The 15,080-nt window shown below is 37.8% G+C and overlaps 1 protein-coding gene across 2 annotated transcripts in view; it reads left to right on the forward strand.

The window, feature by feature from the left end:
• Nucleotides 1-15,080, forward strand: part of ENTREP2 (endosomal transmembrane epsin interactor 2) — a 75,890-nt gene that overhangs the window by 20,179 nt on the left and 40,631 nt on the right. For both annotated transcript variants that reach the window (XM_069866465.1, XM_069866466.1), the window contains one exon: nucleotides 9,724-9,780. In XM_069866465.1, the coding sequence (XP_069722566.1) occupies nucleotides 9,724-9,780 (57 nt within the window). Of the gene's footprint in view, nucleotides 1-9,723; nucleotides 9,781-15,080 lie in introns of those variants that run through there.

The raw sequence follows: 15,080 nt of genomic DNA on the forward strand, positions 1-15,080 counted from the left end.
AATACCTTGAATATACTTTCTAAAATGGTGAGAAAAATAACTTTAGAAATTGCCAGACATGATGTCAGGGACGTGAAACTCATCTGTAGAACCCTTGAACTGTGAGGATGTTTGAAGGACTTTATCCATCCTTATATTCGACCTGTGTTTATACAGACTTATTCATTCTTTTCTCTTAAGAAAACCATTTTGGGCATGGTAACTAACTGTCTGCCCTGGTTCTAGATGTCTGGGAAGGGAGTTCTAGAAGAGATGATAAATGCAGCAGTCTTGTTTCACCAAGAGGGTGCAAAAGTCAGTGGGCGAAGGATGGAGATGTGTATTACTTGTTAGGACTGTTTAATGTTTGCACTGGCCTTAGTCTGTACGTCTTTACCTTTTTCTTTTATCTGGTAGTGTGGCCCTGAGGCGAATCAGTAATCGTGCTCGTTAGAGTGTGAGGTTTATTACTTTTTGATTAACCTTTCTCCATGTGCCCTTGCAGCAGCACAGTTAGGACTAGAGCTCCAAATGATCAACAGAACTGGAGGGTCGGAGCTTACTGTGCACTAGTGATGTGCAGAAGCACTGCATTTTATCTGCATTTGTAAGCTGTTCTGAGTTTGAGGCAGAGAAAAGGCTGTTATTACTGTTATTCTTGATGTTTAGATCACTTTACAATGCACCTCAGCTTTCATCCCTTGAGAAATTGTGTGAGTAATTGAAAGAGCCATCGTCTCATTTCACTTATCTAAAGCAATCTCAGTCTTCATTTATAATTATTGGAAGAGCCCAGCAGCAAAAATCTGATTAGTGATTTCCTAATGCTACTGGAAAACAACATTTCTAGGATAATATTCTGTACTGAGTCAATGATACAAGTCAAGATTGGTGTGAAAACAGATTAGGAAGTGTCGGAAGAAATTTATCACAATATTTTTCTTGGTCACAGCAACATGATGGATATCATAATGTTTTTTGGTTACTGAAACATAAAATGAAAATTCTGGAAGTGGAGTCCTCATAGCTTTATAAATGTCTGCCTTTGTAATGGAAAAATCGTGGAATCTTTTGTTACTGGAGGTAGGATAAAGTTTTCACATTTTCAGCCCTTGAAGGGATTTAACTGTGATGAAACTGTGATGTTGGACTCGGTGATCCGGTGGGTCTCTTCCAACCTGGTTATTTTGTGATTCTATGATTCTGTGAAATGACAAAGTATTTAAAATATTTCAGTATTGTTAGAAAGGAAATTCAATATACTTTTAGGCTTCGAGTTTTTTCCCCCTCATAGAAACCATCTTTGTAATCTGTTGTATGGACAGCACCTAAAGACCACGAAAATAAATGTTCACATGTGAAAACATTAACACTCGAGTTTGCAATACCTGTGTACTGATCCATCATAGCGGACAAACTGCTTCTGATTTCACTGATTTCTTTGGTTCGCTGCATTTTAATTAAGCTTTTGACCGCGGCCTCAGTAAAAGCTTCCTGCTTCAAGGGATGCGTAAGCTATCCAGAGCTCATCTGAGCTATTGTAGAGACGTTGAATAGCAGGCATGGGCAGCAAATTTCTCCAGTAAGTAATTTTTAAAAGAATTACTTGTTCTGGCTTTCATTTTGAATATAATGAAACGCTCAGTGTGGCTGGTGGCCTTACTCAAAAGTAGCAGGGTTCTTTTGGCTCATTCAGAGGTCATTCTAGAGGAAGGAAGTTGCTCAGTTTTGGGGGGGCTGCTTCATTTTAATTTTAAACAATTACCCAAAATGGAAAATGCCACTAAACCTTCTTATGTCATCTCTTAGAATATCTCAATAGCTCTTATTCTGAGTTGTAGCTCTTCACCTATGAAACAGCATGTGTCGAGCTAGGTCTTCAGTCATCTGTGTATTTCAAGTTTATTCATAAATAATCTAATAAATCTGAAAGCGTGGAGGATGGGTGGCAAACTGCTTGGGTTCCTATCTGTTTAAATACCCTTATGCTAATGGCTCTGTGCCTTATTAATACTCATGGATTACATTATGGAACGCATGAAATAATGTAATAGTGTGTTCTGTGAATGTTTAATAAAAACCAGATTAGAATTAAGACCATTGTGAGTCACTGACCCGTCAGCTCTGTACTTAATATCTTGTCTAAATCCCTGCCCATTGCTTTTAATAGAGTTTGCATATCGTAGTGAAGTTGAGCATAACCGAGCTTAGCCACTTGGAAGAGTAGGAAAGACAGAATGCGAGAGTTTTGTTTGTAATTGGAAAATATATCATTCTGTTGTATATGTGCTCCATCAGCCCTTGTTTTTCCTCTGTATGTCAAGGGTAAAAAAAATCTTTTTGGTTTAATCCTTTTTCTACAAAAATATTTAGAGTGTGTTCTATATTTTTATAATAATTGTTGCTTCCATAAACAAACTATGAATATGATACAGGCAGATTTCTGATGGAGCATATTTCATAGGAAAACAAAAGACAAAAAAAAGCTCAGCCTAGAGCTTAAAAAGAGGTGAAAACTGAGGCTGTTAATACATTTGGGTAGCTGTGTCAATGTATAGGTAGTTTTACTGTCCTGTTCTGGGGCATCGAGGGATTTTGTTTCTCTGCTCTCGTTTCCATGGCAATTAGAATTAGATTAGTTTAAGGTTCATGGTGGGTAAATGAGAGAGACTAAGCTATGATGCGGTGTTTGTTAGTCTGAAATGTACTGGGTCTTCTTAGAAAATAGCTCAAAACGGTTCCTAAGATGTTGGGGTTTTGAATGCAGTTGACTTGCTTGTATTTATCTTGCAGCGTACGGTTCTTTTGCTTGTGATTAGCAGTCTGGAGGCACTTGCACTGTCTGTGTTCCTAGTGATGTAGCCTTTAAATGAGGGACGGTCCCTGGATTCCTGTGATAGCTGCATGTTGAAGAGTCAGCTTACTTATCTGCAAATAAATGGCTGTATTAACTGTTTTAAAAATCTTTAGCCTATGACTGATTTTGGCCATGCAGTTTGTGTGTGTACATGCATACAGAAACTCATTAAGAAGTATTTTTTTTTCCTGCTGATACTTATTAATACGTTCCCGCTACCCTCACCCCGAGAGATTTTAATCCTGACTATTTTTCTAGGAATTGGAATGGAGACTAATATTACTGGTCGATTATTCTAGTTCCCTTTTAGCAAATTCCCATCTTGTCTGGTATCTTTTCCCCATAGCTTGCATTTCACCATTATTTTGCACTAATGGATTGCAGATGCTGCAGGGAGTGTTACTATAAGAAGATTTTATACTCTGGTACGAGTGGGTCACACTTCTGTGCTCGGTGTATGGGATATTTGTGGCATTGCTTCTTATTTCGTTAAATAGTTGTTACAAGGGCCAGTGTGGATTTCACAGAAACGTCACCCTTGAAGATGTTTAAGCTGTTGGTTTAGTCTCTCCATGTGAGGTGCACCTAGACCCAAAGATAGGTGGGGATGTCAGTGCTTTTAGCTTCACCCTTCCAGGAGCATTCGAGTTGGAAGGTTGAACCTTGCAGCAATCTGTAATCCTGTAGAGGAGAGAGGGAAGCCTTGGGAAGTGTCAGTGGTTTCAGGCACTTCTGAAGAGAAGAAATAGTTGCTGTAGTGCTTTGCTGGCAGAAACCACAAGATGATGCTGGTGCTGGAAGGGCTGGGTTTGCACCCGCAGGCGGGCAGCCTGCTCCCTGCTCTGCCCTCCCCGCGCAGCTGCCGGGCGCGTGTGCTGCTCTGTGCTCTGCCTGGTTCTGCTGGGCCCAGCGCCATGGACGTTTGTCTAATGGGTTCTTACCAAACTCGGGGAATGGCAATTCCATAACCTACCCTTTCCGACAGTACCGAATGCCCTGAGTCTTAGAAAGTTTTTCTTTGTGTCCAACCTGAATCTCCATTAATGCAAATATAAATCAACTATTTCTCCTTCAGCCCTTAATGTATTTGAAGAATAATTGATCGGTTGCTTCTCTGTGACAATCCCGTTTATTTCCAAAACTGCTGTTGTGTTCTATCTCAGTCTTCTCTCCTGTAAAACCAGCTTGCTTCAACCTCTCCTCATAGGCATGTTCTTCAAAAAGATGCTTGCAAATTGGAAGTGTCTGAAGAATGACAACAAAATAAGAGTTTGAAGTATAGATCTTTATTTTGCATGACATACCTGTCAAAACTTCATTTTAACCTTACAACCTCCTAATAAAGGCTTCTCATTTTCCAGAGCAAATAAACAGAAATCCGGAAAAAATCTAGTATGCATTAGAAAAATGTTAGAAAATAACGATACAGAAACTCACACCAACGTACAATGTTTTCTGTTTATTCCACTTTGAGGACAGCACTTTAAATACAATATAAAAATGTAAACATGGCCTAAGACTCACTGAAGAATTATGGTACTGACAGTTGATCTCCTTGGTGACTTGGGAGAAAAGGGGAAAATGAAATCAGAGTACCAGAAAGCTGCTAATTGTGAAAAGGAGCGATGTATAGTTTCTTAACTGAATCCCGACTCTTGTTAGTAAGAATAATTAGAGGTGCCTGGCATACGTTCTTCTTCATCTGTAAAACTATTTTTCTTTGACGCACATTTCGTTATGTACGTTTTGTTTTATTACTCTGCATACCAGCTTGACAAATCTGCTGCCACAAAATATCAAAAAGAAGCCTTTCTTAAGAAAGCAAGACAAGTAATAGTTTTGCAGCTTACTTTTTTGAGATGGAAATTGAAGATTATTTTGTAATTGTGCCAATTTAATGTTATTCTTAATACCAGGCTCTTTATGGCAAAGAGCAGGAGGCAGTGGGTAGAAGCTGAAACAAGAGAGTCTCAGTCTGGATCTGGGGGGGCACAGAAATCTCCACGGGGACAATGACAGTGCTGGCAGGTCCTGGAGCGCCCGTGCAGGTGGGTTTCTAGCACCTGAGCTCAGCCACTACCATGCGTCATAGTTCAAAGACAGAGAGTTTTTAAAGGAGTCTTGACACCTTTCTTTCTGCTTTTCTGAACAGATGGATTTTCAATAGTTGTCTCAGCTGTTGTATTTTCTCTGCCCCTTGTGACTTGGGAAACTCGTTGGAGCCCTACTTAGGTAGTTGTGCCTTTGATTACTTTAGTATAGTGCTATCTTGTTTTTTCTAAGGCACTTGGCATAACTTGCGTTTGCTAGTGGTGTGAAGGCATGTGTTATGCCGCAAATTAGAGGGATTGATGTTGCTTTGTGGCTTATACCTAACCTGTTAATATATTACAGGTGATTTAAAGTGACAAGAGTTTCCATTTTATTTTTAATTTCAGTTATTACTAGAGCTAATTAGTACAATTGGGATTGGCTTCCCTCCTCCCCGCCCCCCAGGAATACTGGATGCATTAAGTAGGACAATTAAGCTCTCTAAATTGTAAGTTGTAATATTTCTTCTGTTTTCTTAAATTAATTTATTTCAGTATATTTGAATTGGCGTGTGCTTGAACTGACCCGTCTTGTGTGTATTGTCATATGTTTTGATTGGAAGCAAACACAGATTCAGAGGATGTACCTTGCTATGGATTCTGCTTACTCAGATAACCTAGGAACTAAGGATAGCTGCTGCTTGCGTTATTCAGTATGTTAGGAGAAGGCAGAGAAGGAGTTTCTGCAATCAGTGTATACTTATTTTAATGGTAACTGAATCCATTGACTGGACAATTTGTCTTGCTGAAAAAGTGAGGAACCTTTAAATTTGCAGAAGAGGAGCGGATGTGTTGACATATGGTGTATCAGCCTGAACAGGAAAGTGGGAATAAGAATAGATAATAAAACTTGGAGTTCCCTGTTACTCGTATGCTCTACATTAGACTAGAAAAGCAATGCAAGAAAAAAAGAGATAATTTATTTTATTAAACAAATTAACACTTAAACATCAGCAATTTTCTATTTCTATAAATGTTGTTACCGTGATTATATTTTACTATATGCAATGTGGTTTAAATTGAATTAGTATTCAATATAAATATGCATTTTACTCTGTTCGGAAAAGATGTTTAAAGGAAGCATGCTAGAGACTATGTCATATGCAATAACCAATTTGGAGATAAACGCTTGGAAAGCAGGTGATTTAGTATATGTCAAAATACTGCATCATCTCACCTGTCCCGTATTCAGAGACCTCTAGGTTCTTGAGGCTGACCTGAGTGTGGAGGATTGAAAATGCTGGAAGAGACACCATCAAGGGTTATTTTTTAAAAAAATGCTCTTTGTTTGCAGCCCTTGTACTGGAAAGTAATTTTACCTTCTGGTTTTGCCCTCCCTCAGTGTCTGTCTGTTCAAGTAAATGAATCTTCATCATGCACGAGCACAGCTTGCATTTATGATAATGGAGTTTTCATATGCATGTTTGAAGGTATTCCTACCTATTTACTGCATTTCTAATGCTGCAGCCATCAGCAGTGATGTGTTCTCTTTATTTTTTGCTCAGCACTGTTATAGTCAGCAAGTACCCGTATCTGCAGGAATTCTGCTTAAGGAAGCTGGCAAATTTATGTTTTTTGAACATGCTTTTCATTTTGATTATTACGTGATGGGGGAATTCACTGCAATTCAGCAGATAAAAGTTGGGTCCAAGATATTAGATAAATGGGCTATGCAGGCTCTGAACCAAACCATGTTGTCAAAGTTAAGTAGGCGTGTTGTTAGTATCATCAAACTCTGATTTACTCTTTATTTAAGGAAGAAAAAGACCAGCGCACAGCATTTATATGATGTAGTGATTTTTAAAAAACATTAGAAGACGTATAGATTGTGGTGTTGAGCTGTAGGTATTTAGGAAATGACAGTGTTCTAGTCACTGGTGTAAAAATAACTCGCTTATCTTGTACTTGTGCTTTTTGGCCCTTAATCTTGTGAAATCGAGTGTTTTACATGCTGCTTCCACTGAGGTAAGCATTGGATGTTCTGAGCCGTAAGATCTTTGGGACATGTGCGTTACATATTATTTTTAAAGTAATTCCTAGTTTTGTTTATGAACCAAGTATTTACTGTATTTAATATTGGCGTTGTGTTTACAAGAAGTAAAAAAAAAAAAAAGAAGAGGAAACAAAATGGTAAGGGCGGCGTATTAGGTTTTTTAAAGTATTTTAATTCTGTTCTTCTCCAAGACCAAGAGAAAACCCCCTTTAGATTTCTGGTTTGACAGTCATTTGGTATATCCTAACAAATATTGGCACGCGATGTTCGCTGTGTGCTTTTTTCCTAATTCTGTAGTTGTGTGCACTGTGGCCTGAGGTGTTGAAGGTGCTTGACGTTGGAAATAACCACGTCTGAAAGCAAAATAAGCTTTTGGGAAACCACAGCGATGCTGGGGAATAATGAGGTTTGGGAAACTCCATTCAGCATTTTGTTGAGGTGAACTCTTAGGATGACAATAACAAAGACACAAGCGGAGCACAGAGTTTTAGTGTCTCTTATCAGTGCAAATCGGGAATTTACCAGCTGGCCTGACTGTGCTCAGCCTTTTGCATGGGGAGCCAGGAGGGTGAGTGCCACAAAGCTCTCCTTTTCCAAACAAAAACACGTGTAGCTCTTTCATCCTGCAAGGCCTTTGTAAAGGTCAAACACAGTTGTAGTTCAGCTGAACAGAAAGCATCAGTTCCCTTCTTCTGTCCTCAGAGATGCACAATAGCATGGATACGTGAGACAGGAGGGGGAGAGATTTAGCAGCACAGTAAAGGAAAGTAAGAGTTTGCCGCTTAAAGGTAGCGATCTAGAGTATATTTACTCCAACATACAACTTGGAGACTGAGAGATACTTCCTTAGGTATGAGTGTTTTATCTATAATACATACTCTGTTTTGGAAAGGAATTTCTTATTTTTCTTGAAGGGTTTTCTTTAATAACTTCACCGTTTCAGGCATCACATTTATTTAATTGAGAGCCTGTTGCCGTCTCGCCTGCAGTCAAACCAGCTAACCTCGCCGTCCTGCCGTCTGGAGCGCAGTTTCACATTACAGGACTATCAGCCCACAGACAGTTATCATACAGCAATTATAAGCTAACCCAGCTGTGTGAGCAAAATTAATTAACTGCAAAAATGGAATTTGCTGCCTTTCCCTGGCTTGGCCAACATCCAGAAGTATGTAGCTGCTGTGTAACTTTTATCCTATAGAAGATGCTTCAGAATACAAACGGTGCACTTTGCCGTGTATGGATTATCTGCATAGTCTTTGGTATCCACAACCTGATTTTGGTCCACTTTTTACTCTTGTGTTTCTGCCTGCTCATCTGTTGCATTTATCCTTGGCTTAAAGACTTAATGTTGAGGTTTTACTGTGAAAGCTCGGCTGGGTTGTTCTTATCTTAATGGCCTAGCTGCTAAAGACAGTATCAAAAGGTGCGTTTTCCAACATGCTGCCTCCCTGAACAGTGTTTTCAACGCCTTCGTCAGCTGTGGGATATTATCGAGTTGAGAGATAAGTTTGAAACGTGCCCGTAGCGTGAATGGCCACAGACTAGACGGAGCAGAAGCTTCAACTGGGCACGGCACAACCCAGCAGCTCTTTGTCCTGGGCTCACACTAAACATCAGCAGACAGACTGTTTTCAGCCTGGCTCCCAGTACAATGTACATTGACTCTAGTGGCTAGATGTAGGTGCATTTTTTTAATCACTCAACCAGTATTATACCTAAAAGATCATTAGCAAAGCATGACAAAGGGGGAATGGTGACTTCCTGGCATTTGATTTTCAACCAGCCTTCAATGCAGTTTCATGGAAGGGGGTATTCATTAGCTTCTGGGCTCCCTCCCTTTCAAATATCAAAGGTTTGTAGAAAGCAGTAATTATATTAGAGCTTATTTTAAGCATCACAGGAGCATTTCATAATGATTTTATCACACTAGCTGAATTTTTGAGTTCCTGTTAGGTGAACACTTTATGCAAGCTGAGGTGAAAAAATGACACTGCAGACACGGGGAATAAATAACGTCATGCAGTCTTTTTTCTGCATTTTACTTGTGTTCTACCTTAACTTTTTTTTTTTAATTATATGTTATAATTATGTGGTTCCACCTTACCTTTTTTCCCCACACTGGCAATCATATTACTCACTCCATCGCTGTATTCTCTCTCTCTTCTTAACTGTATGTAAAACTTATGACATCTCAACTGTAACTTGCGTGATATTAAAGAACACCTGAGATCAGCTTAAGTGTATCAGAGCCTGATTTCTGCTTGCTTTTGGCTTGAAGTGGAGGGGATTATGAATCTATATGTTAAATATAGGTTTTCAGTAAGCCTATGTGGGCTTTTTCAAGTGTAAGATCAAGTGGTGTGGTTGTGCGGGCAGCTGGATGGGACAAACCAACAAAAATATCCCTTTCTGGCTGATTTTATATTTACTCTCCTTTTTGTGACATAATTTTTTATGATGCTAGAAGGTGACAAGAAAATTTACCCTAAATATTTGCTCTCCTTTAGTGTTGATAACATTTGGGACTTGGAGAGATGTTTGAAGGCTTATTGTGATCTGATCAGAACTAATTAGATCTGGCAGCTGGATTGAAGTTTGTTTTAATAACAGCTTAGTAGTAGTTCTGGTTTTTTTTTAATTGAGAGTAAAACAAAAACATTATCTTTTTAGCAGCTGGTTTCCAGCTCTAGAAATATACACCATGACTTTATCTTAAGCCTCATCTTAATACTTACTACTTTATTTTTTAATAAAACTGGTCTAAACCCCATGTCTCTTTGGTGACTCTGCTGTCTCTATTCCAGGTGCTGTTGTCAGGATTGATCGGTGTTGTTTCATGGAAAAGGCCCCTTTCACTCGTGGTGAGTCGCCGTGTGGCTTTAATCATGTTATACAGACTTCAGATAAGTGACTAGAGTATTCTGGGGCAGTAATTCCCAGTGGTTTTGTCTTTATGTAGAAGCCTAATAACCTCAGGGAATGATTTTCCAGTGCCGTTATGTATCCTAATATTTATAAATACTTAATACAAAAATGTTGGGGACTTAGAAATTGTATTACGTAAATGATCTAGGTGGCTAGTACTTCTCTTCTCTCAGTGCTTAAGTCTTGGAGAGCCATAATATTCATTACGTGTCAAAGAATGCAGATGTCTACTGCCCCTTCCTTGCCATCATTACATTCTTTCTCTCTTTTTAAAAGTGTCAGCATATGGTTTAGTAATTTAAATGTGAGATCTAATAAATGTTATGAAAAATACATAAGTTTAAAGAAAGGCAGAAATCTTGATGTAGTAGTAGGTGATGTTGTGAAATTAAAAATGGCTGAAAATAATGAGCGTTTTTGCCTGGTAGATCCACTCAGTACTGCAGAGTGGCTTGGATTAATAGATATTCATGAAATATGTTATAATTGTCAATAATTTGTTTATTAATATATTTTAAAATTGAATATGAACTTAGAGAAGTGCTTAGTCTGTCACTGAACAGACTGTTGGTCTGTAGTTATCTTTGCATTTAACTTAATGCCTAAAATTGCACCACAGAGAAATCTCTTTAACCGATTATTTAGATGGCAAAAAAGCATATTCCAAATCAGTAGCTTCTGTTCTTTGTCTGCAAAACAGTTTTCAGCTACATTATATATTCTGTCATGAGATTCATGTAGTTACTTAGTAATGAAAGGTAATTTATGCTTTGTATACGCATACTAATAGAGATTCAATTAACCTATTAACACAAGGCAATATTAGATTCAAATCAATCTTGCTTAGAAGGTGAGATGCTGTGTCAGTGACTGTGTATTAGCTGGTAAATGTTGCTTTTGGAGAAGTGTTTCTGTGTAAAGCAGTAACATGTATAACACTAACATCATTAATACTCAATATCAGTTCCAAGAAAAAACAATGTAAATGGAAAGTATGAAGTGGAAAGACCTTTATTAATAGCAATAAGCCGAATTCAGGTATATCTTTCAATATTATGAACTAAAGCATTAGCGCTTCTGATATTTTTTTCTTTCCCTTTCCATAGTTCAGTTTTCATTCTCATTAAAAAAAGGGCAGATATTGATTTACCAGTTGGTGCTCTTATCAGGTGATGAGCTCTAGGTATTGTAGAAAACTGTCTGATGGCAAGATAAATGTGCTCCAAATGAAGGAAAAAAAAATCTGCTCGGTGTTATGACAAATAGCTCGTATACCTGTTTTTATTCCAATATACTTAATTCTACCTTATGGGCTTTGTTAGTAATAATTCTCCGCCTGGTACCTGGCACTGCTGCCTCTTGGAATAAAATTGTAATAGTCTTACTAGAAATACTTCAAAAGAAAAGTTCTCCTGCCTGTGAAGGAATCATGAAAGTGTATGTTTGCTAGTGAAATCTCATTCCATTTTCATGTCTGTATTGCACTTGGTGGTGGTATGATAATCACCTGGGGGAACAGGGGACAGGGATGATGTTTTTTGCTTCCGTGCAGTAGCCAGTGCTGCTAGTTTTGTAATTGTAATGTCTGCTTAGTGTCTGTTTTTCCTTGTTGAATTGTAAATACCTTTTAGCAATTGGAACCCACGTGTACAGAATGACTATTTGTTCTGATTAAGTAGTTAATACTGTAGAACTTCAGTCTCATCGCACAAAGTACCAGCGACATACTAATGAATTTTTCTTGTCTTTTGCTTATACAATGCAGATGCAAAGTACATACAGCCAATAAATACCTTTTAACCTAATTTATAATATTATAAACAACTATATGATTGATTACAGTGTGCATGTGGTTTTGGTGCAGTGTGTTACAGAATCTAGCATTGCAAAGAGTGATAACACAAAGAAAGATAGATTCATTTTTGAAGCCATGAATAAAGTTTTGTAAAATTTAACTGTGCACCATCTGTGACGTTCCGAAAACTGGTGAAACTGGTAATATTTTTAAGGTGCCAGTTTACTGCCTGTTTTGGATTTGAGACTAGAAAAGAGTTGGTAACACACTGGTGTTTGGGCTGTTGCTGAGCAGTACTTGCACTGTGTCAAGGCTTTCTCTTTCTCCCACTCTGCATCACTTACTTTGGTTTTTTTCCTTCCTCTTTCCTTTGCTTATTAAACTATTTTTATTTGCTCTTCCACTTCTCTTCCCATCCTGCTGCAGGGGGGGAGGTGAGCAAGAGGCTGCATTTTGGTGAACTGCTGGCCAAGGCCAGCCCCTCACATCACTGATTCTGGTTTGCTCATCACTGCATTTCTACAATTTTTTTTCACTGATGCAGTGTATTTTCTTTGCTGATTTATTATGTTGTGCAGGCAAAAAGTTGAAGAAACAGTAAACAGAAATAGTTCATCAACTGTTAACTTCTGACTGTATCTTACCACAAATGTGTCATGAAGTATTGGTGTGGAAATGAGTGGGTGGCATGATTTAACACCTTGGAACCAGTCAAAACTGAGTGGTGTATTTCCAAGACATTAGCATAAGTGGTGTTTTGTGTTATACATTCAGTAGAAGATTTACAAATGTGTATGCACTAAAGAAACTTGACTGTGATGTTAACGTGCGCAGATTTAATTACACTTAGAAGCTCTTGTGCCCAAGTGTCTTTGCATGGCTTAATTATCCTTCAGGATGGCCGAGCCATCAGTTCCTTATGTTGCTTTAGATATACAAAGAATTAGTGTCTGTTATCAAACTAGTATTTGCATTTACCAGAAGAGACGCTTGGGCAAAGGAGAACCTTAAATTATTTGTGCATTAATATGGAATGGTATTTTCCCTATATTTCAGATGTTTCCTCATTAAGATTTCTGTGTTATTAATTACAAATTTCAGAGAATTTCTTGTGCTTTGGGGAAATCTTTTAAGAGTCTCTTCTTTGGAAACTAAGTGCTGGCTGTGTCAGTACCACTGCTTAAGGTTCGAATAGTGTGTTCAAATAGGAATTTATTCTCTCGTGGTTTATGGAAGCATCTGAAAACTGGGAGAGAGCTTGTGTAGCTCCTGAGGTTGAATTACCTTACACGAAACTTTGAACTGTGCAGTGAGATTATTTTTCTGTTACAGTGTATGGTAATTGCAAATCTGTTTGTGCTAAGGAGATTAATTCAGCCTCTGAATTGAGTAGAAAGCTTCTCTGTTGCCATCTGGCATTTGGGTGATCCCAGAAAAATATTTTTACATTTCTAACTGAAAGCTTTTAGAGTAAAGGGATGGATTAGTATTATTTTCAGGGAGCAGAAATGTGGATTTTAATGTCTGTGAACACAACACAGTGCTTACTAATAAGTGATCTGGATTACTCAGAATGGTTGTTTAGAAGCATTTCCTATGAAATCTGCATTCCAGATACAGTTCCATGTATTAGTGAATATGCAAATCTGTTACTTTTAGTAACTAGACTAGGCATAAAGGCTCAAAAATCTCATCTGTACATTTGTTTTTCAGGATGTTTTCTGTTTTCTTGCTTTTGGCTTAAATGGAAGGAGGCACTCTGTTTCAATTCATTATCCCTTCAAATAAATGAGCCATTACTTCATGCTAGTTTTTTTCCTTTTTCCTTGTTCTTTTTTTTTTTCTTGATAGACAGATAGGATTTTCATCTTTTAAGAAAGATAAAAGAGGATTCATCCTAGATAGCAGCACTTCAGCCTATACATCAGGCACAAGGATGAACTGCTGTGCAAGTTCTCAGACTGCACTTGTGCTAAGAATCAAATACTAAACTGACTTGGCTAGAAATATTAGTCTTGGGCCAACCTGGTAATTTGTTGCAAAATGAAGTATTTTCTTTATAGATATCCTGTGAAAAGTTTGAACTATGTGAATATCAGACTTAGATCAGTTTCTTTTTGTCCATAAAAAAGAAGTAGAAAAAGATTGATGCCTGTTGCAGAAAAAGAAATTACTGATTATTTTAAATAAATACTTCAATGTATACACTTGCTACACAAGATGCATGGGTATGCAAAACTGGTCCAAATGCTTCCCCACTGGTTATCTCCTGTCACTAGGTATCATAGCTGAATATAAAAGAAACAAATAACCTCCAGGGAACATACGATATATGAAGTGTATAGAAATAACATATAAGTAAGTTTTCCAGACTATTCTCAGTGATGTGGGATACTGACACTCAACCTGAGGTCCTGGAGTGATGTAAGTGAAGACACATTTATTTCTTAAACCCTGGTAAGAGAAGTTACAGCTTCCTTTCAGATGAAATCGGATTTAAATTTTGGAATTAGAACTAAGTAAAAATCATGAGCCACCCCTGCAGAGATTTGGTTTTGGCAGCTTTAATAAATAGATAATCTGTGTAGTGAAGAGATAATTCTAGCATTAGAACTAGTATTTTTATGCTTTATGTGTGAATTTTCACTTCTAAATACTTGAAATAAGAACTGTACGAGAAATAAATGGGTATTGCATAGGGTTTTGTTACATAAATCACTTTGATGAAAAGCATAACTAGGTAAAAATTATAAATATTTCATATAACTGTGCTGTATTTAGCAACTACTTTTGGACTGTACTTGTGTTGGGTTTGGTTTTGTTTTTCTGTGAAGACTCAAGTGATCATGTTTTACTAGAGCACTTCTCAGAAAGTAGATTTCAGAGATACCTGTAAAAGATGCACTTGATTTTAGGTGTGAGTGTGCAGGAATGTGCCCTAGTGATGTCTGAACAACTGTTGAGAAAGTAGAAGTTATCTGATCAACCACACTTGCACTATCCTGCTTTAAGTTTGATATTGGTGATCAGTCTGTGGAAATTAACAGCATTCAGTATTTTATGTTTTCCCAGTGGAGGAACTGCCATGAGTTAATGGCTCTTGTTGGATTGAGTAGTGAATTTGGAAAATGTTGTCTTCAGAGTTTGCAGTTAGAGTGTGTGTAAACTCTGATTACGTTCATGTCCCAAACTGCATTTTGCATGTAGATCAGCATCAACATACAGATGTTTAACAGTGCGCTGTCTCACAACTCACAGAAAAACCTGCCCCCTGAGCTGTTTTATTAGAAGATACCTGACAGAATAAGAAGGAAAAAAAATAGAGAATGACCCAGTAAGGCTGTGAACTGAGAGAGAAATGAAGACGGAGGAAGTGAATCAAAGATGTCTTTATAAATGGGGAGAAAAGGTGTCACAGAGTGAAGTATCTATTTAGAATAA

Source organism: Phaenicophaeus curvirostris, chromosome 12, assembly GCF_032191515.1.
Source record: "Phaenicophaeus curvirostris isolate KB17595 chromosome 12, BPBGC_Pcur_1.0, whole genome shotgun sequence".
Classification (NCBI taxonomy): domain Eukaryota; kingdom Metazoa; phylum Chordata; class Aves; order Cuculiformes; family Cuculidae; genus Phaenicophaeus; species Phaenicophaeus curvirostris.